General features: G+C 43.7%; 2 protein-coding genes across 2 annotated transcripts; one reads left to right on the top strand and one right to left on the bottom strand.

Moving 5' to 3' along the window:
• Positions 1-716: 716 nt before the first annotated feature.
• Positions 717-14026, top strand: mtmr7b (myotubularin related protein 7b). Its single transcript, XM_063218689.1, has 14 exons — positions 717-953; positions 1565-1684; positions 1886-2048; positions 2171-2328; positions 3697-3825; positions 5533-5667; positions 5896-6028; positions 6391-6500; positions 6739-6864; positions 7200-7249; positions 7566-7766; positions 9251-9385; positions 10586-10718; positions 12234-14026. The coding sequence occupies exons 1-14, from the start codon at positions 930-932 to the stop codon at positions 12600-12602; spliced, it is 1986 nt and encodes a 661-aa protein (XP_063074759.1). The 5' UTR covers positions 717-929; the 3' UTR covers positions 12603-14026.
• A 1221-nt stretch (positions 14027-15247) lies between these two features.
• Positions 15248-26155, bottom strand: vps37a (VPS37A subunit of ESCRT-I). The gene is made up of 12 exons (XM_063218688.1): positions 25655-26155; positions 25141-25215; positions 24881-24998; positions 24144-24244; positions 21644-21851; positions 20793-20863; positions 20070-20197; positions 19507-19565; positions 19336-19404; positions 17866-18009; positions 16160-16278; positions 15248-15363 (listed from the first exon to the last, which is right to left on the bottom strand). Exons 1-11 carry the CDS (start codon positions 25762-25764, stop codon positions 16198-16200), a joined length of 1164 nt encoding a protein of 387 aa, XP_063074758.1. The 5' UTR covers positions 25765-26155; the 3' UTR covers positions 15248-15363; positions 16160-16197.
• Between the last annotated feature and the right edge of the window lie 1590 nt (positions 26156-27745).

The raw sequence follows: 27745 nt of genomic DNA, 5'->3' as shown, positions 1-27745 counted from the left end.
ACAGGGGGGAGGGCAAAGGGGACATTTGTCCCGGGCTCAGGGAGAGAGGCCCCCCAGAATTTGGTCCTTATTACATTGTATGTATTGGGCTGGGGGGCACTTTCAGGCCACTTTGTCCTGGCCTGGCCAAAGCTGTCATCATCGGCCCTATGCCCACACCCTGTTGACCCTCCTGTGTTATTCATCCCCTATGTAATTTACCATGTCCCCTCAGATCTTCTATCCAAGACTCCCCCATGTCCTATTGAACAGATGTGAACCAAAAGGCGTAACCTCAAGCCCTGAGCTGTGGAACCATCTGTGACATGACATCAGGAATGCTGAATCTTTTTGGAAAACGTAGCCAATCTTTTGGAAAATTTGTCAGCAAATTTTAATCATCGACAGTGGCCTCTATGGACAGCATTTATAACCTCTGGTAATAAAGTGTTTCATTCATGTTTTAATTCAGTTATAGTCTGACGCTGTGGGAAGTTGTCAATCTGCTGATACATGCGTAAAAGCTGTCTGTGGGTGGTGGCGGACTGCAATCAATGCCCATGGGCACAGATTGTTGGGCAGTCCATTGCGCACCATTAACAAAACCACAGATTAGTAATCCGAGGGAATGGTTTATTCCCTGTTCTCCCACCTGACCCTTGCGGGGCTCCGTATGCGCAGGCGCTGATCGTGCGAAATGATCTCCACGAATACGATATACGTGTTGTTGTCATCCGTAGAGAAGGGCTGGTGGTGAGTGCTGGGTGAATATCCTCTCGCACCGCCTCGCATACAACGATGGATGATGGTGTGGACTACCTGCGGGACAGTCCATCAGTAACCCCATTGTGAACATGGAGTGTATTTGTGTCCTGCAAAAAATATCGTGTGTCTTCTGAGAAGGTTGAAAACGATTTTCTCGGCACATCATTTGGCTGCTCCGTTCCAGAATGGAGCATATCAGGACGCCCAAGGTAAGCAAACCAAATGCGTTAACGTATAGAACTAGCCTACAATATGTGCCCACTGTTGAAAAAACAACCCGGACTGCGCTTCGCAGATAAGGATTATATCAAAACGATGTGGACTATTAATGCGCGAGGTGGTGCGCCTTTTCCGTGTTTTGCCTGTCGTGAGCCGCAGCGGTACATCCACGCACCGCATCTACGCACCGCATTGTTACCGTCGTTCTGTGCACAAATAGCCTATTTCATTGCATGGTCAACGATCTTTTTCTATGCACACGGACCATTTAGTAACGTGGCTATGGGACGCACGGCAAGTGCCTGCTGGTTATGGCGAAACATCTGTGCCAGCGAGAGAGGAAGTTGGTCAAATGATGTGGCTTTATATTGGCTGTGACCAAACGATACGTGAAACCATCCGTACAAGAATGATTTCGGAGAGGATCTCAAGCTAACCATGGGAAATACGCCATTCACGCCAACTGTTCTTCCTTTAGGCTATGTCAGTCTTTTATTGACGTACGCTACACCTCGCCAAATGTTTAGAAAATTGTCGATGAAATGGTACAAGTAATTGGAAGACTCAATATCCATTAATTTTTTTTCATCATTTTGTAAAGGTCGAAAATGTAAGACTGTTCGACAGAGTGACCCCCCGGAAGTCAACAGCGGGGACACTGTATCTTTCATCCACGCACAGCATCTTCGTTGAGAACACAGAGGCTCGCAAGGAAACATGGGTAGGACATATTGAACAGGGCCCAGGCCCATAAGCTGTTTCCTTACATTTCTGACTTTGAAATCCTATTCTATTCTATTCTATTCTATTCTATTCTATTCTATTCTATTCTATTAAACTAATCTATCAAAACTACAGAAAGAAAAAAAGTCAACCAGATGGAAGATGCTAAACCAGATGATGTCAAACTCTGTGTTTACAGGTGTTGCACAGTTTGGTATGCAATATCGAGCGCCCACCCACCAACCCTTCTGGCAGTCCGTTGATCATTCGTTGCAAGAACTTCCAGGTGTACAATTTCCTCATCCCTCAGGAGAAGGACTGTTTGGATGTGCAGGCTTCTCTGATGCGGCTGTCCAGACCAGGTGCTTTTTAGAAATGTATTTAGAACAATTCAGGACAGTTTGCCCTGGAATCCGCCTGTTCTTAAACAAATACTGTGCCCCTGTTTTGTGTAGACTCACACTTCTCTGTATTTTGTGCTTAGAGAGATACACTGAGCTGTCGTGCTTCTCCTATCACCCCAACGTGAACAAAGAGGAGAGGGAGGAGGCCTGGAGCTTCATAGACCTACGAGCCGAGTATGGGCGAATGGGAATCCCGAGCAACCTCTGGTGTCCAACCCCTGCCAACTGTGAATACCGGGTGAGGACCCATCTGTGCCATATTTGACCTATTATTCTTTGAGAAGAAGTGTAAAGCGTGCCCTTGATCCACAGCCTGGCAGGTTTGTAAATAGAGACTGTGTGGGATGTACTGTAACTGCACCTGCCCCTCAGTGTGTAAGTGTAATGGAGGCCAATAAGCAGAGTGAGGAACGTTAGTAAACCTCCCTCCCGAAGCCTCAATATAGTGCGGTAGCGTTGAGCTATCAGACCGACTCTAGCTCAGCGGTCTTGTGGCGAACTGATGTAGTTGACGAGGTGGCAGGATCGCGTCCCTGAAGGGGACGAACCGTGCACCAACACCTCACATATGTCTATTTGACTTAACCCATTGATGCCTAAGGTACTTGCAAAAAAGGGTGCTGAATGCTTGAGCCCTTATTAAGAAAAGCTGCCCTCTGCTTATAAAAACCTAAATATCTCGGCTTCTGAAGCACATACAAATATGCTCTAAGTTACATTTAAACGCTAAGACCATCATCTTTCATTAGAATGTGTTCATTTATCTCAAACAAACAGAGATTTTTAATAAAGTTGTCTCATCTCATGAGCCTGAATGTTGCGTAATGCAGCGCCAGGTAACAGGGCCAATGTTGCGCAACGCAACATCAGGCATCAATGGGTTAAAATGTATTTCATACAGTGATCTCTTAGGAGGTGAGAAAGTGGATCGCACTCGGGTTCTTCTTTTCTTTTTCTTATTTTTTATTTTTTACATAGCAGCATAAGTAACATACAGTGATTTCTCACATGGCTAATATCGTTTTGTGTTATACTGTACCTTATCAAAGGAGGCGTGGCAAAAGCACATCAAGGTCACATCAGCACTGCAGAGTAGCAATAAACTGTGAGTGTATTCAGTGTAGTGATTGTTACTAGTGGTCATCTCTTCAGTCCTTTGTGTAAGGTGGGGGATGTTGATAAGGTTGGATCCAATGCCTCTTTTCCAGTGCCGTTTTTCTGGTAGGCTTACAGCGCGAGTCGGCCGCCACTTTTTGCTTTTCAAATAGGAATGACACATCTCGATCGTAAAGCAAAAAGTGGCGGCCAAGTCGCACTGTGTCAAGCTGTAGGCCTACTAGAAAAGCAGCAGTGGAAAAGAAGCAGAAGGGTCCCAAACTTCACATGGGGTCTTTTGAGGACAATAATAATTGTGATGAAAGATGATATTAGAGGTTGCAAAAATGTGTAAACTAAATGTTCTAGTGGCACTAGATGTTCTAGTGACATTGGACTTCTCAATCAGCATTTAGCTGATATTAACAATGATACTGTACATATGACTGTGCTATCATGGGTGTTATGTGTTTTCATTCTTTAATCTCTAATGTTTTATTCTGTCTGGCAGGTTTGTGACACTTATCCCGCTGACCTGTTTGTGCCAAAGTCGGCCACACCTCCCATTATTGTGGGCAGTGCCAAGTTCAGAAGCAGAGGAAGATTCCCTGTCCTCTCCTACTACCACAGAGATAACAGTGTAAGTTGAACCTCACAAGTGGGATTTTCTTAGCCGAATTACTGTACTGTATATCCATAAGCAATGCTGCTGTTGGCCACACTATTTTGCTGGTGTGCTGGTGATGATTTTCTATAAAGAGGTGGATATAGTCTCCGTAAAACAGTCCTTGTGTACGTACAGTATGTGGTATTTGTGGTTGTGTTAAAAAATGGGGAAATTATTTTGAACACATTGTAACTAATAGCTCATTGCCTCAATATTTAAGACAGAGGACACTGATCTATAGTAGTGTGTATTTTATGTCTGTAATTGTGACAAATGTGTAAGGGGTATTTTGACCTTTAAATCCTTATCCAGAGAAGACTCATCTCCTGTGTGAAACTATGTTCATAAGCAGAGCTTCAACAAGTGTAAGAGTTAAGAGTAGCTTATTCAACACATACAACGCTTGTCGTGAAATGGCAGTGTAGATAACTGCAGAAAGCTACCTTTTTCCCATTGGACATCACTATTTTCAATAAACCAAATTTGCCCGGATAAGTGACAGCATTGTATATGTGATCTATGACTGACCGATCATTGCAGGTCAGCGTAAGCTACAGTAGCTGACAGTGTGTCCGTTATGGTGTGCCCAGCAGATCTTGCTGACTCATGCCCAGTGTTTCCCCATTAGATGTAATATGACAGTATTGAAAAATAACAGCAGTGTCATGGCCAGGCACGTGTTCTTGTGGTGTGAAGACGGTGGTAGACAACGGGGACAATAAGTCACTCCAAGCATTACAGCTCTGCTTTTTGTGTGTGAGAGCGGGCAGTTAATGTTTAGCTTCAGGGGCTGTGATGCATATGATTTATGCAGTAACAACCTGCATATCCTCTCAGACCAGACTGGTTTCATGGTCCGAGATCACGGCAGTGACCCAGGCGAAATGCCCTTGCCCCTTCTGTCTCATTGGATCTGTATTTCAATCAGAGCTTGGCTTATGACCAGTGTAAGGGCTGATGCTTTAATTGATGCGTTTCATCATTACGTTAACACAGTACTATACAGTACCATATCATGGTTGGACAAGGCACTGAACTGTACATAGGTATGCCAGAGGGAAGCTTTGATATTGTACATAATTTAATGCAGGAGTGGGGAACCAATGTCTTGAGGGCCTTTAAGGCCCTTCAGGCAGTCTTATCCGGCCCTGATGTAATTTTAATGTTATGCAGTTGCAATAACCAAAGTGATACTGTCCCATTTCTGGAAATAAGCTTATTTTACACCTCCCCTTGAGTTAGCTGATTGGGTTTTACCTTTCTCCTGCACTTTCAACCGTTCTCCGAGTATGGCAGTGCAAATTTTACCTCCTGTTAACTGCTAGCTTGGAGCTAAAATTTGCACTGCCATACTCGGAGAACAGTTGAAAGTGCAGGAGAAAGGTAAAACCTAATCAGCTAACTCAAGGGGAGGTGTAAAATAAGCTTATTTCCAAAAATGGGACAGTATCACTTCAAGTTATATTTTCAGGTAACCTAATGAAGGTGGGGTCCGAAGGTGAGGTCACCTTACAAGGTGGTCGGCTTCTATATAAGCCTAAAGAGTAGAGGGGAAATCCTGGTTTGTGTTCCTAGCACGCCCCTTGGAGGACTTCATAAAACTTGAAGTGGCCCCTCGAATGAAAATGGTTCCTCACCCCTGATTTAATGTATTACTCTGGTTGTGTGTCTCTTCACCAGGCCTCCATCTGTCGCAGTAGTCAGCCTCTGTCTGGCTTCAGTGCTCGCTCCTCAGAAGACGAGCAAATGATCCAGGCCATCATGAAGTCCAACCCAGCCAGCGAGTTCATGTATGTGGTGGACACAAGGCCAAAGGTGTCAGAGAAACTTTTGATATAATGTGTGTGTGTGTGTGTGTGTGTGTGTGTGTGTGTGTGTGTGTGTGTGTGTGTGTGTGTGTGTGTGTGTGTGTGTGTGTGTGTGTGTGTGTGTGTGTGTGTGTGTGTGTGTCGGTGTGTGTGTGTGTGTGTGTGTGTGTGCGTGCATGCGTATGTGTGAAAATCAATGTATTGTGAATAATGTAAAATTTCTTGTTCTTTACAGCTGAATGCAATGGCCAATCGTGCCGCAGGAAAAGGCTATGAAAACGAGGATCACTATACCAACATAAAATTGCAGTTCATAGGCATTGAAAACATCCATGTCATGAGAAATAGCCAACAGAAAATTGTCGACAGTAAGTTCCTTCTGATTATGTCCATTTATTATAGATACTGCATGTGCGGAGTACCTTCCCCTGCCATTCATTCTTCAAATGTCCGCATCTGTACTGCATGTGTGTACAGTCTCCCTTGAAAATGGTTGTAATGACAGTCGCACAACAGGGCATGCTTGCTATTCATAATTCAAAAATGTGCCTGAATGTAGCGATGCTATGCTATGCTACGCCCAGGGGTGAGTTTCTCAAAAGGGAAGTTGTTAGCCTGTTAGCAACTTTGGTAGTTGCCAATGGGAAAATGCAATGAAAGCAACGAAGTAGCTAATGTAGTAAGCAACTTCGAGAAATTCACCCCAGGGTTGTTGTTGGTATTATTACAGTGGGAGAGATCAGGTCGCCTTCCATGGGGGATTTCCTCTGGGGCCTGGAGAACTCTGGTTGGCTCAAGCACATCAAGGCTGTCCTGGATGCTGGCATCTTCATAGCAAAGGTATGAGTCAAAAAAGCGTTCTCTTTTCCTTCGCTTTTCAAAACAAGGCTGGTTTGTTACTAGTCATGAGGAGATTGTACAATCAAGCATGTGAATGCTTTACGTACATGATGCAATCTTTCTGCAAAACTTGATTGCAGAACTTGATTGTTGGTATACCGTTTTCTTACCACTCTGTGTGTATGTGTGTGTGTGTGTGTTTGTGTGTGTGTGTGTGTGTGTGTGTGTGTGTGTATAGGCAATATCTGAAGAAGGCGTCAGTGTGCTGGTGCACTGTTCTGATGGGTGGGATCGCACTGCACAGGCCTGCTCAGTGGCCAGTCTCCTGCTGGAGCCACACTATCGCACCCTCAAAGGATTCATGGTGATGCTCATTCTCTTTCCTGCTCAAAAACAGAAACACACACACACACACACACACACACACACACACACACACACACACACACACACACACACACGTAAGCGTGCAGACACGCACGCACGCACACACACACACACACACACACACCCACAGTTAAAACCATGTTGCCAAGTACACTACCTCAGCCAACAAACACAACATCAACATCAGCTCATATGATGTCGGAATCATATTCTCTATTACAGATCAAGTAGTTCTAGAACAATGCAACTTCCTCTCACATGACTCAGCTGATTTGCCTATTTACACCATCATGTTTTTTTGTGCTCTTAAAGGTCCTCATCGAAAAGGACTGGGTGTCGTTTGGGCACAAGTTTTCTCACAGGTACAGAATTTCTCTGTTTTCCATTCTGTACATTTCATACGTACATACTTTGGCCTACCACAAAAAATCATCAGAACATCTTTGAATGACTATGTTTTTATGTCTTGAAAAAATCCCTCCAATTAAGCATTGAAAACTGTGCTAAGAAAACATACAGTAGTAGGCTTTAAGATTACCTAAACATTGCTATTATACAATAGTATACATTAGTATAGTATACATTATACAATATTTACACACAAACGTATAGTAAACAAATTATAAAAAAAAGTGGAATAGCATTTTCTAGAACTAAGAGAAACCTCGTGCTTTCCAGGTATGCCCATTTGGAGGGCGACCCTAAGGAGGTGTCCCCGGTCATTGACCAGTTCCTGGAGTGCGTGTGGCAGCTGATGGAGCAGTTCCCCTGTGCCTTTGAGTTCAACGAGCGCTTCCTGATACAGCTGCACATGCACGTGCACTCCTGCCAGTATGGCAACTTCCTGGGCAACTGCCAGAAGGAGAGAAGGGATCTCAGGTGAGCACGCAGCGAGGCACAGACACAGATGCCTGACTGATGATCTGGGGCAGCCGTGGCCTTGTGGTTAGAGAGTTGGTCTTTCAATCGGGGTTGCCGGTTCTAATCCCCCCTGACCTCTCCCTACATCTCCATCCATGGCTGAAGTGCCCTTGAGCAAGGCACCTAACCCCACATTGCTCCAGGGACTGTTACCAACACCCTGAAAAATAATAGTTGTAAGTTGCTTTGAGTAAATGAATGCGTCAGCTAAGTGTAATGTAATGTAACGATCTGCCAGGATCTGTCTGGCAGGGAGTGTCATGATGTTTTGGAGGTTGGGGTGCGCACATCCCCAAAACAGTTATCCAGGTGCCAGACAAAAGCGGTAGACAGTGTGATGAAGTGGTCCGCACACTGGGCATGAGCTCCAAAAATAAAAACGTTATTTCACAATACAAACGGCAACGTTTCGATCCACCAGTGGGATCTTCCTCTCCTGAACCACATCATCACAGGGAGTGTCATGATATCAATTGCATCCTTTGGCTGGTGCCAGTTAAAAGGTTTTTAGACCTGACATTTGGGTATCACAGGGTCTTCAATAAGCAACGAAATTAGCTCCCACTGTGATAACACTCCTGTTTCACTGGATATGGCCTATTACATACACATTTAAGACTATCATCTCTGGATGCACCTGGGTCAAAGACGTGCAAAATGAAATTGTCATTCAGTGTAACGGATACCTTCTGCTGACTGTAACTGTAAAAAACATGACTCTTTTTATTTATTTATTTTTCCAGTGAATTCATGAAAGCCACGGCTGTTATCCATTCACAAAACAATTTAAAGATCACGTTTTTTTACCGTTACACTCAGCAGAAGGTATCCGTTACACTGAATGACAATGCCTCTTTTGACCCATCTACTCTGTGCAAGATATTACAGTTCAATTGTTCAATTTTAGAGAGATGCATGAAGTTGTAGAGCTGGTTTATTTCTGGTTGCAAAACTTTGCATAAACTTTGCTAGATACACCACCATGGGAAGGAAACTTTGCTGTCAGCAGTGGCAATGCATTGTGCAGAGGACTGTATCATTTGTGTTAAAGGTGCACTCTGTAATATTTTTAGTAGTTTATTTCCAGAATTCATGCTGCCCATTCACTAATGTTACCTTTTTCATGAACACTAAGTATTCATTATGACTGGGAAAATTGCCCTTTTCATACATGAAAAGAGGAATCTTCTCTATGGGCCGCCATTTTGAATTTCCAGAAACATTTTTAGCTGCAAAACTTACTGTCCTTTGGTTACACTAGTAATTATTGGTTTATTATTCAGTGAATATTTATGGAATTATCAAATTTGGTAATAGGCAGCACAGTTTCTATGAGCAGCATAGTTGCAGTACCCATTCTGGCCACAAATCTACACAGAGCACCTTTTAAAGCAGACATATTTGATCAGCCAGGTTGATTTTGAACTGCTTGTGAATCCTAGACTTCGAGAGCGAACCCACTCGGTGTGGCCTGTGCTGTGGGAGCAGCGTGCAGAGTTCCTCAATCCCCTCTACCGGGACGACCCCACCCAGACCCAGGGGGTGCTGCGCCCCGTCAACTCCCCTTACTGCTTCAAGTGAGTGCACCTCAGCCCCACACCCCAGCAAACCTTCAGCAAACCCAGCCAACACAACTCAAGCAGATGTGTTCATTCACTGATAACTTTGTGCGCAGAGTGAATATTGATGCTACACTACAGTATATACGAATATGATTTCAAGAACCCACACAGTGTTTTAATGCTCATCACAATTTTCTGCTTTCAAACTGAAATGTAGCTAATGAGTACAATATCAAGCTGTGAGTTCAGAGTTCAATCTGTCTCTTCACAGCAGTTCTCCATCCCCACTGTAGTGTGTGGCTTATCCACTGTATCATGGCGCATAATCAGTAGAGTAGAGTAGAGTACTTTTATTAATCCCGAAGGAAATTAAGGTGTCTGACAGCTTACGTAGATACATGGATACCAGGCTTGTACGAAATTCCGAATGGGAAGAATTTCAATTCAAAGTAATGCCATGATACGAACACTAGGTGGTGTTGTTCTATGTACTTTCAATGGGTGGTGTAGATTAAATTCAAAGAAATTCAAGGTAATGGCACCACCTAGTGTTCATATTATGGCATTATTTTGAATTGAAATGCTTTCCATTCGGAATTTCGTACAAGCCTGATGGATACAAGACATACTGTAGCTTGGCAACCCACAGTACTCATGATGCGACTCCCAAGACTTGGCTCATGAACACAGATACTGTTGGTCTGAGAATCGGTTAAGGTGAGGGACCGGGTTATTGATAGCACCGATGGTGTGGTTAAACAAGCACGTCTAAACAAGACAACCAATCATTGGGAGGGGAGCCTAGTAATTTTATTTGTTAAGAAGACGAGGGGGCATTTGATTTAGCCAATGTGTGAGCCCTGTTTAGCCTAGCAAATGCAAAGCCATGTGGCTATTAGACCCTAAACATCTTGGGTAGTATAGGCCCTGCACAGAAAACACTTAACGACATAATCTACTTAATAACGTGTTTGTTGTATGTCATTGGTTGCACTGTTTATTGCAAAGGACTATAGGTTCACTTCTGTAAATTGTTAATTAAACTGACTGAAATGTTTTTTTCTTTTTTTTTTGTATCGTTTTGTGTGTTGTCTGCGTTTTGCCGTCTGTGCACTCCTCGTCCTTCTCTCTGTCTACCTATGCATCTATGTCTCCGTCCTGCTCGTGCGTCTCTTGCACATGGCAAATGGCGGCGGTGGTGGTGATTGATTGAAGGTTTTGGAAGAGCATGTATAACCGGGCGGAGAAGGTGGCCGCGGTGGTGGCGCGCCAGTCGGCGGCCGAGTGTCTGTCCGCGGTGCGCGAGGAGACGCAGCAGCTGGAGGAGGAGCTGACCACCCACCAGGAGGTACCGGGAGGGACGGCCCGCTCGCCCACGCCCACCCAACAAGGCATACACCAGCTCCGCTTACACACACACACACACACACACACACACACACACACACACACACACACACACACACACACACACACACACACACACACACACACACACACACACACACACCAGGAGGTACCGGGAGGGACGGCCCGCTCGCCCTCGCCCACGCAACAAGGCATACACCAGCGCCGCTCACTCACGCACACACACACACATTTTACTTTTTGGATTGACAGATATACATTTATCATGGCACAACCCAAAGTTTTCTTAAAGGAGTCTTATACAGCACTAGAATCTTCTGTTCATAGTGTTTTAAGGATAAAGCTGGCACTTGCGTTTCCATATGAAGAGGCTCCCCACACACACACACACACACACACACACACACACACACACACACACACACACACACACACACACACACACACACACACACACACACACACACACACACCAAAGAGTTCAAATAAGGAAAATGACATAATGACAGAAACTCAGAAAAACCAATGCACCCCTAAACGTATCTATATACAACCAGACTAACATACACCTAATGCACTACACCTCAAATGATCTCCTATGGTCTGAGGTAATTTCTCTTTTTTTTTAGCTCACTTTGTTGTGCATGTCTCCCACACCATAAAGTTTAGGATGTTGTGGATTTGAGACTTGGATTGGACTGCAAAGACCTTTATGACGCCAACCTATTTTCTGTACATAGTAGTCGAAGAAAACAGGTATTTTATTCACAAAGGTGCCATATGTAACTGAGGTGTTCCGCACGCGCCCGCCCCTCGGGTCTCGAACTCGCCACCTCCTAGTCAACACATCGGTTCTGGCATGGGAGGCACAGCACAATACCACTGAGCTAAATGACCAGTCCGAAAGCTCAGTGCTATCGATAGTGTATATAAGGCTTCGGGAGGGAGGTTTACTAACGTTCCACACCACACTCTGGATCTAATATTGCAAATGCATCCTGCATACATACGCAGACATATACACCCTGTACATTTCCATCTTAGTTACAGGAGTAGTACAAAGGGGGACGATTCTGAGCATAACATACATTTAAACTGTCATAGACTAAAAGGTGCTGTGCACTGCCACAGTTTCACAGTGCAAGAGACTGCCATGGTAAGTCCATAGGCAGAGAAATTTAAGTATATTGACAGCTGGACACTGCAGTGTACAGTTGGATTAACTGCATAATGTATAAACAGCTTGCTTAAACATGATCATGACTCATGTTTGACTCCCATCAGTTGTGTGGTGTCACATTAAAAGCCCCTTTCATTCCACAATAACACTCTCTGTGAAGCTTTGTATCGGACCATCTTTGACACATGAAAAAGTTCTACATAACTTTACATCTGCTTCTGTTTTGAACTGTATGCATGTTCATCATTGAACTCATCACAGTCAATACACCCCATCTAATCTGACATGCTGTATGGCCTTTTTTCTCCCTCATAGAGAATAGCTTTGCTGACGGGAAGGAAGGTGGAGGTGGTGCTAGTGAAGAAGATGAGCAGAGCCAGTGACGGCACTCCCAGACGGGCCCCCCCTGCCCCGAACGGAGGGGGGCCAGAGGAGACGGCCGAGAGCCCCCTGGACTACTTCCCCTACGTGGAGGACTCGGGCACGGAGAGCGCAAAGCGCAAAGTTCCACCCCTCTCTCTGCCCCTCGGCCCCGGGACGGCTCCTGGCGTTGGCGAGTACGACGACCTTTCGGCCTGCAGTGACCTTGAGTCCGGCGTAGCTGACCTCAGCAGCCGATCCTCCAGTGGCGGAGATGACAACAAGGACCCTGATTTGTACGAAGCTGCCTATGCCACTGCCTGAGCACAAATGCAGGGCATAGAGGAACTGTTGCAGAGTGGTGGGGAGGGAGGAGGGGAAAGCGGAGGGGAGGGGGTGATGTGGGGTAAGGTGGATGTTTTTGTGAGCTCTACAACACCACGGGCTGAGCGGTATAGGCCTACTAAGACGCTGGTTCAGGAGTAAACCAGGTTAAGTTAAGACAAGAAATCACCTAATAGAAGTGCCTGGGGCTTCTTAAGAAAATTAGGACTCCAGGCTCTTCAATTAGATGATTTACCTCTCAACTTAATCTGGTTTACTCCTGAACCAGCTTTTTAGTGTAGGCCCCTGAGCTGTAGAAACACTGTTTTATCGGTACCATTTCTGTGTGTGTTGTGGTATCTATGGGAATATACACTGGATGTGTTTCAGAGCACACAAACACTGAGCCACCACAGAGCTGCTCTACTCTGGGCCTCTGTGGGCCAATGAACAAATTGTGGACAAGATTTTATTCCTCGACTGAAAATGTCTTCATGAATTATTTACAATTAAGGGAAACAACTATTTATTGTATGTGCAATATATCATGTTTAACTACTGTTTATGTCACTTGAACATTTTTTTTTTACTGGTGTATTTTATGTTGTGCTGTTGTTAACAGTACATTTGCTTGTTCTCAAACCAATGGCGCTAGTTAGTTAGTTTTGTTTCTCAGGTTAGAAAAGCTGCATCTACCCATATCAGTAATACTTCGCTTAGGAAGTTAATAGCAGGAGCGTACACACTTCCCATTCCGAACTCTTGAGTAGAACACACAAATGTAAGTCAGTTTGCCAGTGATAGCTAGTGAGAGACTCTTTGACTTCGAAAGTAATCGGCCGGGTCCATTTTGCTTTCAAACTGAACACCAACATACATTTTAAGAGCACAGTTATGATCTCAGAGGTGTGTAGTTTCAGAGGTTTCAATATAGCCGATTGTAAACTTTGGCGATGGAAAGATTATGGAAGTCCTTTTGCCATCTGGGTGCAGTGTTTAAGTAGCAACTACCCTTAAGAAACAGATAGTAGAAACAACTTTACTCTTTTAACTCCTTCATTCATAGGATAATGTAGTTGTATGTCTGATACAACTGCCTGCGTGATTCAGAGGAAAGTAGTTGAAAAACTGAAGTTTACCACCTTTGTGCAACGTGGTGTATTTACCATGTGTGTATGTGAGTATGTGTATGTGCTGTGCTTTCTCTGTACTTATGTGCTTTTCACATGGGACACATGGGAACATTCCCAGGCTCCCCATTGAAACCTTAAGAGCACCAAAACCCTGTGTCAATGGAAAGGCATCTACACCCAAACTGTACCATTCCCACTATCCATCACACTTCTCCAAGCCTATTTTTCATGTGTGGTTTACCTTGCTATTTGTACCCTTATCAAATAAAAAAAATCTTCTCCACAAGTGCACATTTGTCAGTGTTCATTCATGTCCCTCCTGACTTCATTCATGTCCCTTCAGTTCTGATAACATTGGTGTTTATAGTTTAACTTTGGTGCAGTGTCAGAATACGTAAAATACAAATGTGGATGTGCTCCTGCTATTATATTGGATGTGACGATCTAGGGGGTGAGGGTTGTATATTCACATTTCTCAGCTGACTAAGAACATTGTTTACAAATGAGTCACTTGATGACATCACTTAGGCTCTCGACTGGCGTGTGATGGAGTTCCGCATACTAAACCCAGCTGAGTCACAGTTGCACACGTGACCACACACATGGTCTTGGGTGTGAAGCATAGACTCAATCAAGCAAACTCAAGCTTAAGCAAATAATTAGTTTAGTAGTACACAACCATGAAATTGGCTATTTTTCTGTAATGCTCTGGAGTACAGTGCATTAGGCAGCCATATTGCCACTAACAGGTTAATGACACACACTTGGCCACTGATAGTGTTGATAAGAACAAAAGCTATGAGCGATCAGTTGAGCACAATGCTTGGAATAGGATAACGTCATGAGCGCCGTCTTATGACTTGACATTCTTGAGTGATCCTTTGTCACATAGATGGGGGTCAACCAATGTACATCACTCTCACAAGACATCAGTCACCATGAAGACCTACACCACATTCACCACATTTATAAAGGTGGGCTGATGACACTGGGAGGGAAAAACAGAGATCCACCAGGAGTTTTCTAAATGTCTCTTTTATTACCCTAACAAATTAAATAACATATAATACACGGTCTTTGATTACAATAAAGCCTATAATCAATATTTTTTTAAATACAGTATTTGTCGTTAAGTCTGTAAGTACTCGGCAGCATGAACACAGTTGACTGTTGGCTTCAAGTAAATGGGCCGCCCCACAGGGCTGGACTGGCCATCTGGCATGGCCGGCATTTCCTGGAGGACCCCGCGCCCTCATGGGCCCCCATTTTCAGAAATGTTATTTTTGTAAAACATTTTTTAACATACCTGAAAATAGGGGCCCTCCGGTGAGTCAGTTTTGTGCCGCTTATTATGAGGGGCCCCTTTAAGCCAAAAGTGTCCAGGCCCTATTTCTCCCCCAGTCCAGTCCAGCCCTGCCTCCCTCCCCCAAACAGACTTGTCATCAACAGAATCACCATCATCATTATTAAAAAAAGGGAAAGGGTAAACCAATACCAGTTCATCAATGTCTGCCTAGTTCTGAGGGGGACAATTACTTATCAAAAGTCGTTACCCTCTGCCTAGTAACACAAGATGTGCTTCTTCTCTTGATCTGATGCACATTTCTGCTGGTGGATCATATCCAAAGCTGAAAATACAGAAAGTGACAAGAAAATGGTATTTATTTTTAAACAGATAACCATTTCTATATATAAGAAAGTATTGTTAGATGAGACATTCACTACGTTTAGATGACGTTTTTTATTCCAAATTCAGAATTAAATAGTTCCGTTGAGTTTACTTAAATCTTTAATTTAATTCCAAATTAAGGGCTGTTTACATGACGTTTTCAAAGCGTCAGTTTTCAAAGCGTTATTCAGTTAATTCCGAATTAAATGTCTCATGTACGCGTAGCAATAGTAACATTGGGAACAAAAACATTAATGTTAATAAAAAAAGTTTGTTGAAATCCCAGATCAGGGGCTGAACAACTGGGTGAGAGTACCAGGGGCCTATACTAAGAAGCAGGTTCAGGAGTAAAGCAGGTTAAGTTAAGAGGTAAATCACGTAATAGAAGAGCCTGAAGTCCTCATTTTCTGGTCCTGGTTTAGTCCTGAACCAGCTTCTTAGTATAGGTCCCAGTAATAAACCAGCTATGTTATGGACCCGATTCTGACAGTAGGCGGACCATTAGTTGAATCGACATACCCAGGTTAGTGATTAAAGGTACTTTTTGCGATAACCCTGGAACAGGCTGGCAGAAACACGAGTCTTTGTCATTTCCAAATCTGACAGAATATGTTGTCAAATAAACATTATGTTCACCTGGTTCTCACGCAGATGGTTGTTGGGCGAAAATGCACAAAGATCTGCGTGAGAACCAGGTTAACATTATGTAGCATCTGGGAATAAAATGGATTTAAAAAAAAAAAAGAGAGAAATACCTATAATTGCAATAAAAAACCTCTGTATCTGCTTGGAACTAGTGTGTGGTGGAGTACTGTCCGTGGGTGCTGATGTTCTGCTGCAGCTTCTCCTCTTTGGCTCGTCTGCAGTGGCACAGCTGAGGGGAGAGGAGGAGGAGGAGGGGCGACTCAGAGTGGCAATCAACACACACACCTCAACGTCTTTCTTAACACATTGACTACCAAAACACGGGAAAACCCGTTTTTACTTCCCATGCGTTGGCTCCCAAAACGGGAAAAACACGTTTTTGAGGTTTTGTTAGTGGATTCTGAATCTACACATTCTAATGCACATTCTGTGTGATTTTCGTAATTATGTGATGAACAGAACTCACATAGACCATGAAAACACCTACAGTCAAAACTCCTACAAAGTCATTATTTGGATATTTCATCTGTGCAACTTATCGCAATGCAGTATTTATGAGTGTTATTACAGCGAATGAAATCATGCACACTTCCTGTTCACGTCACATCAAGGCGCCTGGGTAACCAAAACATACCTAGCTTCCCGTCAGGGCTTTGCTAGCTTATCGTAAACACAGGCCTACAGAAGGATAAGGAGGTTTGCTGTCATCAAATTAGGTATGGAAATGGAAGTTTGGAATGAAAAAACAGCACAACACAGCAGCAGAAACTCACGTTGGTGAGTGTACTTCGGTGCATCTACTTCTTGCTATTGAATGACTGACATGCCCATCAGGATACACTAGTAACTAGCTCTTCCAGCGATAATATTAGCAGTAAACAGAAGTGATCCAGGCGTTTTTTTCATGAAAATAGTTAACTTGGAAGCGACTGGTCTTCTCTTTGGGGCATGAAAATATATTTAGATCCTCAATTTAAACTCGGAGAGTCAAAGAGTGCATCCGATCCGATCAAAAAGGCTTTTTCTCCGTTCGAATGGGTTCAAGTGCCATTTTTCGCTAAAGTAGCTTCCGCTTAAAGTTGAATAACTTCGGATAAAAGTATGCCGTAAAGACCTGTAGCAAGAAGGGATTCTCAGCTTTCGAACAAGCCCTAGTATGTGTCTGTAGGTCTAAGACAAAATATTCGGTGGCTGTTCAAAAATGACAAAAAATGATGAAACTGGCTGGGAGTCTTGGGCTAACATTTCAAAAAACGTCTGGTAGACAATGTGTTAATAATATATATATTTTTAAGGCTTTTATGGCTTTTTTGTGATGGGACAGTGGAGCAGAGACAGGAAATGAGTGGGTAGAGAGAGACGGGGAAGGATCGGCAAATGACCCAAGCCGAAATCGAACCTGGGTCGTCGGCGTAGTAACCCAGTTGGGCCATGGCAGGGCCCTCAATGTCTTTCTTTCAAAATATAGGTACCACAAGTACCGATAAACAGACTGAATAACTTTGCTGGATTTAAACATGTATGTTAGGCCCTGGCATGGCCTAACGGTAGGGCACTGGGTTAGTACCCCGGCCACCCAGGTTTGATTCCAGCCCGCGTCATTTGCCGAACCTTCCTCATCTCTATCTCCCCCTTAATTACTGTCCCTCTGTAACTGTCCTGTCACAATAAAGGCATAAAAAAGCCCAAACATATCTAAAAATGTACATTAACACTTTGCATTAATTAAATATTGCCATATCAGCCATTCAACACCACGTTCGATCACCCTTTCACTTGCAAGCAGTGGCAGTATATCACTCTCTGCCTCCCATACCGTTCTTTTCTCCATGAAGTTGGTAAGAAAGTCGTCGATCTCCGTCTTGCCCTCCAGGAAGCTCTCGGCCGTCTCCTCCGACTCCTCCTCCGCCTGGTGGGCCGCCACCTTCAGCCGCGCCTGCAGGGCACTCAGGCTGCAGCCCTGAGGGAGGACAGCACAGCCTTATCAGTACCACACTATTCACCCACAGCACACTCCAGCTCAGCTCAGCGCCACACTATTCAACCTCACAAGCTCAGCACATCACAGCACAGCGCCTCATCAGCGCTATACTATTCACTAGTGGTGTGGATTGGCACTGCCCTCACGATTCGATTCGATCACGATTTGGGAGGTAGCGATTCGATCCGATTAAATTCTACAATGCATTGCAATGCATTACAGTTCTACTGAAAGCAAAGCAAATGTTTAATCAGTCATGATGAGGCAATACAAGTAGTCAGATACTGAGCAACAATTTATTGGATGTTTTCTGTACCAGTCTGTATCAGTCTTGCAATGTTTTGAAGTTCTTTGATCAAATTTAACATTCATTTGCTCCCGAAATATCCATGGAAGTAATTGAAACTTAAAAAAATTGCCGGATTGATTTTGGAACTTGTCGGATCGATTCTGGATCGTCCATGCCCCGCATTGGATTGCATCGCCGAATCGATCATTGTTGACACCACTTCTATTCACCCTCACAAGCACAGTGCAGCACAGCACATCGCAGCGCAGCACAGCACAGCACAGCAGAGCACAGTAGAGCACAGTACAGCACAGCAGAGCACAGCACAGCACAGCACAGCACAGCACAGCACAGCACAGCACAGCACAGCACAGCACAGCACAGCACAGCACAGCACAGCACCACAGTATTCACCCGCACCAGGTCTCTAATACATTAACTTTTTTCCATCACCAGCCAAAATGGCTAATAGATAGTTAATCTTGCTAGCCAAACACACGCTCCCTAATGGGTCAAAGTGGCTACTAAGTTGCCGTTTTCTACCAGCCAAACTTAAATTTCACCAGCATTTGGCTGGTGCTAATTTAGAGCCCTGAGCGCCACAGTGCAGGGCGGGGCGGGGAGGCCCCATCCACCACACAGTGGCTGCGGCGCTGACACAAGCGAGTAACGGAGTGGAACTACTACATCCCTCCTAAGAAATGTTGAGCACATACAGTGCACCACGAATTGTTGCAGGAGATTAAATGATTACATTAAAAAATACAGTGTACCACTAAACGTTGCAGGAGATTAAACATGAAAATCCTCCCTCAAGTCTCCATGACTCAACTCACCAAGTCCCAAAATTGTTTGGTAACAGGAAATAAAGCCCACATGTAGCTCAAGCAAAAGAGAGGTGTCACTCACACCCTGTTTAGTATGAATGATCTGACTACACAGGAAGAGAAGATGTGCTGATGACAGTGACCACATATATGCTGTACGTCTTATTTTTGTAAGCTCCAAAGCCTTACCTCACTCAGTTCGTGTTGTCTTTGCATCTTCGTTTCAAAACTGGACTTCATCTGGGTAAGCTGTTCATACTGCTCAGATAATAGAACATACAAATAATTTATTTTACATGGACATCAGGAAATTAAAAACTGCATTTATCTAAACAAAAATGTACATGGTGAAGGATTTACCTTATAAAGCATCTCTTGCCTTTTGCCCTCCAACTGCGGCTCTAGATGAAGGTTTTTCTCTAATGGGAGTGATAGATGTATACATCATTAAAAAGAACACTTTAAGAGACACATATAAACCACATGGCAATCACTACCTTGAATCTGAATGTCTTAATGCCTGGTGACAAGTCATTGAATTCTGTTTTCAGAAAGTGCGCTCAACAACCAACTGTTTTTTACAAGGTCTTCGCGTACGAGCGAACAGAAACGTTCATATTTATTAGAAAGGGTGTGATTCTTGTATTTTATTCTAGTGGGTTAGCATGACAAACAGACATTTTGGCCTAAGCCTTCTTCAGCGTCTTCAGGAAGCATTATGTCTGTGTCATGCTAACCCACTAGAATAAAATACAAGAATCACACCACAGAGTGTGGCTTTTCTACTAAATAGTCACTGAATTCTGAGCACAGCAGCTGAGCGGCTAAGACGCAGGCAGGCCAACAGCCTCATATCAGAGTGCGATGTGCGCAAATCAAGTCAACACTGAATGAAGTAGTTGTTCACTGCCGGTTGTACTCACTGGCCATGGCCACGATGTTGTTGACCAGCTCCTCTTTATCGCTGGTGACCTGCTTGAGCTGGGGCAGAGACACAAAGAAGTCCAACAACAGGTCCTCCTTGTCGCTCATGTCCTTCAGCTGTGACAAACTGGGGCACATAGACAATAGGTCAGTTCATACAGTAGGCTCCATAGCAGCCACAGCAAAAAAGAAGAAGGTTACCCAGATCAGGAAAGCATAGGGGACTCTGATGAAGACGCTTTGTCGAAACGTTACTCTAATGCAGTGGTTCTTAACCTGGGGTGGTGCATCATAAATCATTAAGGCATTGATGGATGTCTCAAGCAAGAATCATTGTAATTTAATCACTCAAATATTTTTTTACACGTTTACAGTATAGAAGTTTGGATTGGGGGTGCGTGGCTTGTCTTGGGCATAGGTAACGGGGTGCTTCAATAGAAAAAGGTTAAGAACCACTGCTAATGCACTGTAAATAAATGAGAAATAACTAAATAGACATCTGTGTGGCACCAGATTTCTTCCCTTTCTATTGGTGTCTGGTCCTACGCTGGTTGCACCGGATTGCCATTCGTAGCATGGAATATGTGTTTCCCTTGTCTCCTGTGTTTCTACATATTGCAAGGGGTGTTGTTTTGTAAGATTGGAGTTTTTAAAAAATGCATGCAAGTGTCGGTTATATGTTTGAAATCAGATTCAGCCCAACTGAAGGCCATCTCATTTACCTCATGTCCGACAGCTCTGTGAATGACTCTGGAATCTCGGGCATCTTATACATGTGACCATTCACCCCAACCTGAAACAAAAAAAACATTTTTTTTGGTCAGATGTCTAATGATTAACATTTACACATTTCCATTCAACAACTGGTGAAATGTTTTTATGAGTCAAGTGCTGTGTCTCAGATGGTGCACTTGTGCACTTCAGGCACTATGCTTTAGTGCGTAATAAATTAATATGCCATATGCACAAAAACATGAACACTGAAGTGCACAAGTGCACCATTTGAGATCCAGCAAAAGCAAAAGGGTAATGTTGGGTCTTGTAATGCCGTGTCCAGACCAAGAGCGAACTACGCTGCCTGGTAGCGTGGGTAGCAGAAGCAGTTTCACCTTGAATTCGCTGTATTCGCTCCAGACGCAGCATTGACATGCTTGATTCAGCTAATCACATAACGGCTCTGGCTTGACAGCCTGGGACATTCGGAGATACGAACGTTCCAATTGGTTTTTGCCAAACCGCGTCATAGCGAATTCGCCTACGATTATCTTGAGTTTAATCGTCAAAATTCGCTCTGGTCGCTGAAGAAGCTTCGCTCCTGGCGAATTCGCTTTGGTAGCTTCGCTCCTGGCGAATTCGCTTTTGGACCAGTGTGCCCTCCATAGAGAAATAATGACTTTGTTGCTTTGTTCGCTCCGTTTGCTCTTGGTCAGTACACGGCATAATGCTCCTGAGCACTTTGTGTCTGCTAGTGATGTTGGCTATGATTATGTCCTCGTTTGAAAGTCGCTTTGGTTATAAAGCATCTGCCAAATGCAATGCAATGTAATGTAATGTAATGCTCTCCCACACACACCTGTGAGTCTGTGGTGGGCACTGGCAGTGGCAGGTCTGTGATGAAGCCGCAGGCGGGTGCGGCGGGACGGGGAGCCATGTGTGTCTCCAGAGCAGCGTGAGGGTGGGACGCCGGGCCCCCGGGGCGCTGGCCGTCTTGGGGAGGGAAGGCGGGGACGAAGTGGAAGCTCTGGGCTGGGTACGGAGGCATCCCAGATGGTTTGTACATGCTGTGTGAGTGAAAAATGAAAACAGTAGTGTGACTGAGGGATGCGCGTACATCCAGTGAAACAGGCGCTGGATCAAACAACAAAGACGTGTGAAAGAAGAAGGAAAAATCTGCACACTGTTGCTGCTCACCGACTTATTCAACACAACTTTTCGACCTCAGGCAACCCTTTTCAGGTGTATACACAACTGACAACACGTTTCCAGGGGTGATAGTGAAAAAAAATCCTGAGCCTGAACTTTTTCCCCTGCTCTAACGATGACGACAAGATACTGCATAGTGACGTAACGTAGGCCTATTTTGACACATTATTCAAACATTTAATAGCCTGTGTATGACCATTATTCAAGCCTGATAGTAGAAGAAAACCCTGAACCTGTAACACTTTCTGAGATAAGAATAACCTAATGGCTAATTATTACCAATGTTTTTATTTTTGCAAACTCTGTCAAGCCTGAAATCAGGCATGGAGCCTGAATACTATCAGCCCTGCGTTTCGACCTCAGGCGGTCTTTGTCAGGTGTAATACAACAACAACCACATGGTGAGCAGCAACAGTGTGCAGATTTTCCTTCTTTTACAGACAAGAAACAGAACAGACAACATATCACTGAGAATGGTGAGAGAAGGAGACTTGAGTTGTCTAATCAATGAAATTAAATCAGAGTTGATTTTTTTGTTAGTCTTATAGCATGTCCTTGTCAGTTCATAACACAATGACCCATCAGTGACAAACACTAAGAACAAAACTACTGCTGTGGATTTCATACTGTTGGCAGGCTGTTGCCATGACTATTTCGGCTTAAAAAAACAAAACATCTCAATGCATTGCAGCACATTTGCTGTGTCTCTGAACAAAATACGTCCATTGACGTTGGTAGATCCTAATATCGGTGAGCCTGAGGGGGAAAACAGGCCTGTGTAAGCAGGAAAGTGAGTTGGGGCAAAACTATTTGAATTCCATAGTTGGAGATTTAGATCATCTGCCATGTTCTGCTGAAGCAACAACGCCTCATGTGATGATGCAGGCCACTTATCATCACGAGGCCACAAGCAGGCACCGCACCGGCCCAGTGCAGAGTTTATGGTCACTTCATGTCAACATTAAGTGAAGTGTGAAAGTGAAAGCCCAACTGAGAAACTCCAACTCCCATTGTCATGGTGACACAGCACTCCACAGCAAACAAGTGAACACTGCACACGAAATAGCATTTATGCCTCACACGTGCAAGGGGGCAGCCCCCAATTGCACCCCCCAAGAGAGCAGTAAGGAGGGACTGTACCATGCTGAGTGACGGTACCCCAGTCATGGAGGAGGATGGGGAAAAGCACTTGTTAATTACTGCCCTACCAACCTGGCAGGTCGGGAGTCAAACCGGCAACCTTTGGGCTACAAGTCTGACGCCCTAATCGCTTACCCATGACTGCCCTAAAGAGAACAGGGGTGCATTACTCGAAACCATAGTTGCTAACTACATTAGCTACTTTGTTGTTTGCAATGCAATTTCCCATTGGCAGCTACCCAAGTTGCTAACTGGCTAGCAACTATGCTTTCGAGAAAAGCACTCCAGGACAGCACTCCAAGTTGTGTAGTTTTATTACCAGTCAGACGTTTCGGTCTTAACCTCCTTCAGTGTTGGGCAAAGTGCCTGACCCTGATGAAGTTTAAGACCAAAAAGTCTGACGGGCAATAGAAGTACACAATTTGGAGTGCTTTTCTGTTCTCAAATTGTATAATACTTAAGGTATGAGAGCACCCAGTTGCTTTTTACTTTAGCTGAGTTGAGTGCGTTATACCACTTAGTTAACTTTATGTCAACACCATCAATTAAATGTCTGACATGTCATGTTCGAGACACCACTTGGAAAAATTGGAAGTGTTATAGCATGCCTTTGCAGACTTTGGTGAACAATACCAAAACTATGAGCATGACATTGGACCCTTGGTGAACCATCAAATAATGGTTGTCCTGCACTAAAAAATGGTCAACATCACTGGTGTAGCTTTTGAATAACTATAACCTAACTATTTTGATAACTGGATAACTATAACTATAGCTATAACTATAAGACTATATAGTAACCTGTGAAACCTAGACAGTCTTTGCTACGAAAGTACTATGAAGACCATGACATTGACTCTTGATTTACAAAAAAATGGTAAATACATTGGTTTTTACGAGGCCCAATATCCACAGAAATGCTCCAGATTTCTTAGATGCTCTGTCTTTGAGGTCATTTCCACCAGTAAATCACAAGCACAACTACCAAACAACTGTCAACTGTCACTCACAAAGGAAATCCGGAGGTGCCAGACATGAGGGCTGGAGGGCTCTTCCAGAACTCATCTAGGATGCTCTGGATAACCTTCCCAAGGTCCGAGTGCATTCCAAACTACAACCATGAAGAAGAGAGAGAGCACCGATATAATGACGTTAACATTTTCCCTGTTGTCAGACCATTGATGAGTGATGTAGAATAATGTCTGGCCTTGATAGAGAGAAATAGTCGTGTTGTTGTCATGATATTCGCACAATAGCTAAACCTAAACAGAATAAGACCAGTCTACTGTTTCTGAGTGCCATTATAACTGGACTGTGGTAATATCAAGAAAATGTCATGTACATCACTGCATACAGGAATATCAGAGACGATTTAAATGCAGAGAATCTTTGGTAATATCAGATATTGTGCACTAGGACTGTAATGATACACTCAACTCACGATTTGGTTCGGATCATGATTTTTGACCTACGGTACGATGCACCCCACGATTTCTGAAATGAATCTCATTTGAAGCTGGGAAGCATCATCACATTGAATCACATGGTTGTTTTCTGGGCTAAAGGATAACAAAACTTTGAAAGGGCGTATCACAATAGGCCTACTGTCTCCTTACATAACTATTTCTCAATTTGATCCAATACTGTTACAGCCCTATTATGAGCATATTCCAAATAAGGTAGCTAGGTGTGTTCCCACTGCTGCCACCATCACAGCAATGTTAACAGTCTGACTGAGACTACTCACGTTGGTAAGAAGTGGACTCGTGATGACTGTGCCATTGTTGCTGTCTACTAAGTGATGGCCCACAGGTGGGTAAACACTGACCACTGGCTTCTCCTGAGGGAACTGAGGTGGAAGCAATCTAGGGTTGAAAACAAACAAACACACACACACACACACACACACACACACACACACACACACACACACACACAGTCAGTGACGGCTCACTTCGTGTCATAATGTACCCGCACTAGTTCTACACAAAACATAAACAAACTTACATGTTGACGCTGATGGTTGAGTTGTTGATTGTGAAAGGAAGTCTGTATTCGACATCTTTTTGAATCTCTGCGATACTGAAGAAGAACAACGGAATGAATCAACAACCACACTGTATGCAGAGTATGCCAAGTTCACAGTCGTTTAACAAAACACTTCCAAGAACTTAAAATCCAACTACGCCACTCCAATTTTAGCGACGATTTCGCACGCCATAGTTGTTGTTGTGCAATCCTATTTCTATGCTACAGGGCTTGTAGCACTATGACACATCAAGGAGATTCAACAGAGGCCTATCTAACTTCATGTAAACAATGCATGCAACGCTACCTAGTTAGCCAGTTAATACTTTAATCTGACCCTGTCGCATGACAGTCCAAATAAGGGGACACGACACCAACACGCAGGGCTAGCTATGACAACTGACTTCATGGGGAAAAGTGTCAGAAAATAAAAGCACTAAAGACAAAAGCCCGGCACTACAAGAGTGAAACGTGCTCAATTATAGCGACTTACTTTGCATGTGCAGTTTTGAGCGACTCGATTTGTCTCTGTCTTTGTTGTTGCAAACTGTTGAGAGGTGGGATTGGTCCAGAGCCCTTTGACAAAGGGAAAATCCAGTTCATCCTCTTCAGGCTCGGCAAGACAACTTGTGCGTTCTAAGTAATTTCACCTACTAGTTATTTTGGTCTGTCTAACCTAAAACTGACGACATACAAACAGAAAATTCCGAGGGTACGGGCGAGGTGATGCTGTCGACTGTCTAAACATAAAGCTAATGTTAGTCAGCTAACAGTATTCTGAACTGGCTAGCTAGCTCATTTGCCAGCTTCGAAAACTAACAATACGCTACCAGTGGTATGTCGGACGACATGTCTTTGCCGAACTTAATGCCAGGTCCTTTTGAACTGGTTCACGTCTACAAAAATTGCGCTGTCATGTGTCACAATCACCTGGACAGCCGATGCTAGCCGAACATACACCTACACCTACAAGCCACGAGCGTAAATAGCCTAGAACGGGCGCTTCCGGTCTCGGAGTGGTAGACGGGGGAAATTCAATGTAAAAGCACGAGCAAAACAGTGTGCTGTAGTTCGTTGGTCAGAAAGTAAACAGCAGTGACTACGATATACAATATTTATTTTGTTTTAATAACAACATGGAACGACAATTTGCATACAAGGTAAACATTACGTTACAGACTCACAATATAATATGAGGCCAACGTGTACAGTAGGCTGTCTGTAGTGTAGTGTAGAGTCAGTGTTTCTCAACAGGGGTGCCGGGGCACCCTGGTGTGCCGCGGGCCCCCCCTCAGGGGTGCCGCGGAAACGTGGCTGATAAATAAATGATGTAATATGATACATATTTGTCTAAATTGATAAGTTAATGATAGTCAGTGGAATCTTTCATCTGCCATTTACGCACAATAAAGTAAATATAGGTCGCCCCAGTCAGCTGCAACTTTGAATGTAGGTTGTGTGACGTCTCCAAATGTGTTACTTTTCTAAGCTTTTGTGGTATCGGATGCGATGCCATGTTACGGCTTGTTGGTTTGGGGTGCCTTGAAATTTTTAATTCATTGAAAGGGTGCCTAGCCTAAAAAAAGGTTGAGAAACACTGGTGTAGACTATGAAGGCCTAGGCTATGTTTGCATGTAATGTAGGCCTATGTATGTATGTAGGCTAGGCTATGTATGTACTATGTATGTATGTATGTATGTATGTATGTAGGCCTATGTATGTATGCATGTATGTATGTATGTATGTATGTATGTATGCATGTAATGTATGTATGTATGTATTTATTTTGAATGTGCATTCAAAAAATAGAAGACTGTTGACTTATGTTAGTTTATTTTGGTTAGATTTTAGCCCACCTGTGCGGCAGGGAAAACATAGGTCAAAGCAAAAGAGGGTCTATATCTATTCTGTGTACTACCAGGCTATTACACCACGTTGTATTGTTATATTTTATAAGGTTAGGGAAAACTCTAAACTTTAAAAGATGATGAGCACTCTATTCTATGTGCATAGCAGGCATATAGGCATACATGCCTCTTTTTTGCCTCATTTCTAACATTTACATGACTTTCTTTTTCTAACAGGCATGGATCCAGTTTTCAGAATGGCTGATAATATGGTTGATCAATATTAGAGATGGAGGATTCCACCACACTGAGGTGACCACAGCAACTTTGCTACGGTGGTGAGTAGGCCTATCACTGAATCTAAAACGGTGTGTTTCGTTCTGCGTTGTTTTCGAAGGAGCAAACTACTTAACAAATTACAGACTGGACAAATAAGTAGTTCATATAGGCCTACTGTAATTTCCTCCCATTATGTGTTTCCCACCAGGGGCCACTAAGGGTACACAAGCACACCTCATGGGTACGTGGACCTCTAGGGGTACACAAGCACACCTCATGGGTACGTGGAAAAATTTAATAATAACAACAAATGTGTGGAGCATTGTCATATTGGGGTAGAGGAAACGATATAGAGCATGAGTGAGGGAGTACTCATGGTATAACAAAAAGGATTAGTGGGTATGCAAGACAAAAAAGGTTGGGAAACACTGCTATATAGAGAATATACTCTGGGCTCT

This window comes from Engraulis encrasicolus, chromosome 16 (assembly GCF_034702125.1).
Source record: "Engraulis encrasicolus isolate BLACKSEA-1 chromosome 16, IST_EnEncr_1.0, whole genome shotgun sequence".
In the NCBI taxonomy this organism is placed as follows: domain Eukaryota; kingdom Metazoa; phylum Chordata; class Actinopteri; order Clupeiformes; family Engraulidae; genus Engraulis; species Engraulis encrasicolus.
The sequence above is the reverse complement of the archived record's forward strand: the minus strand, read 5'-3'. Positions and strand labels throughout refer to the sequence as shown.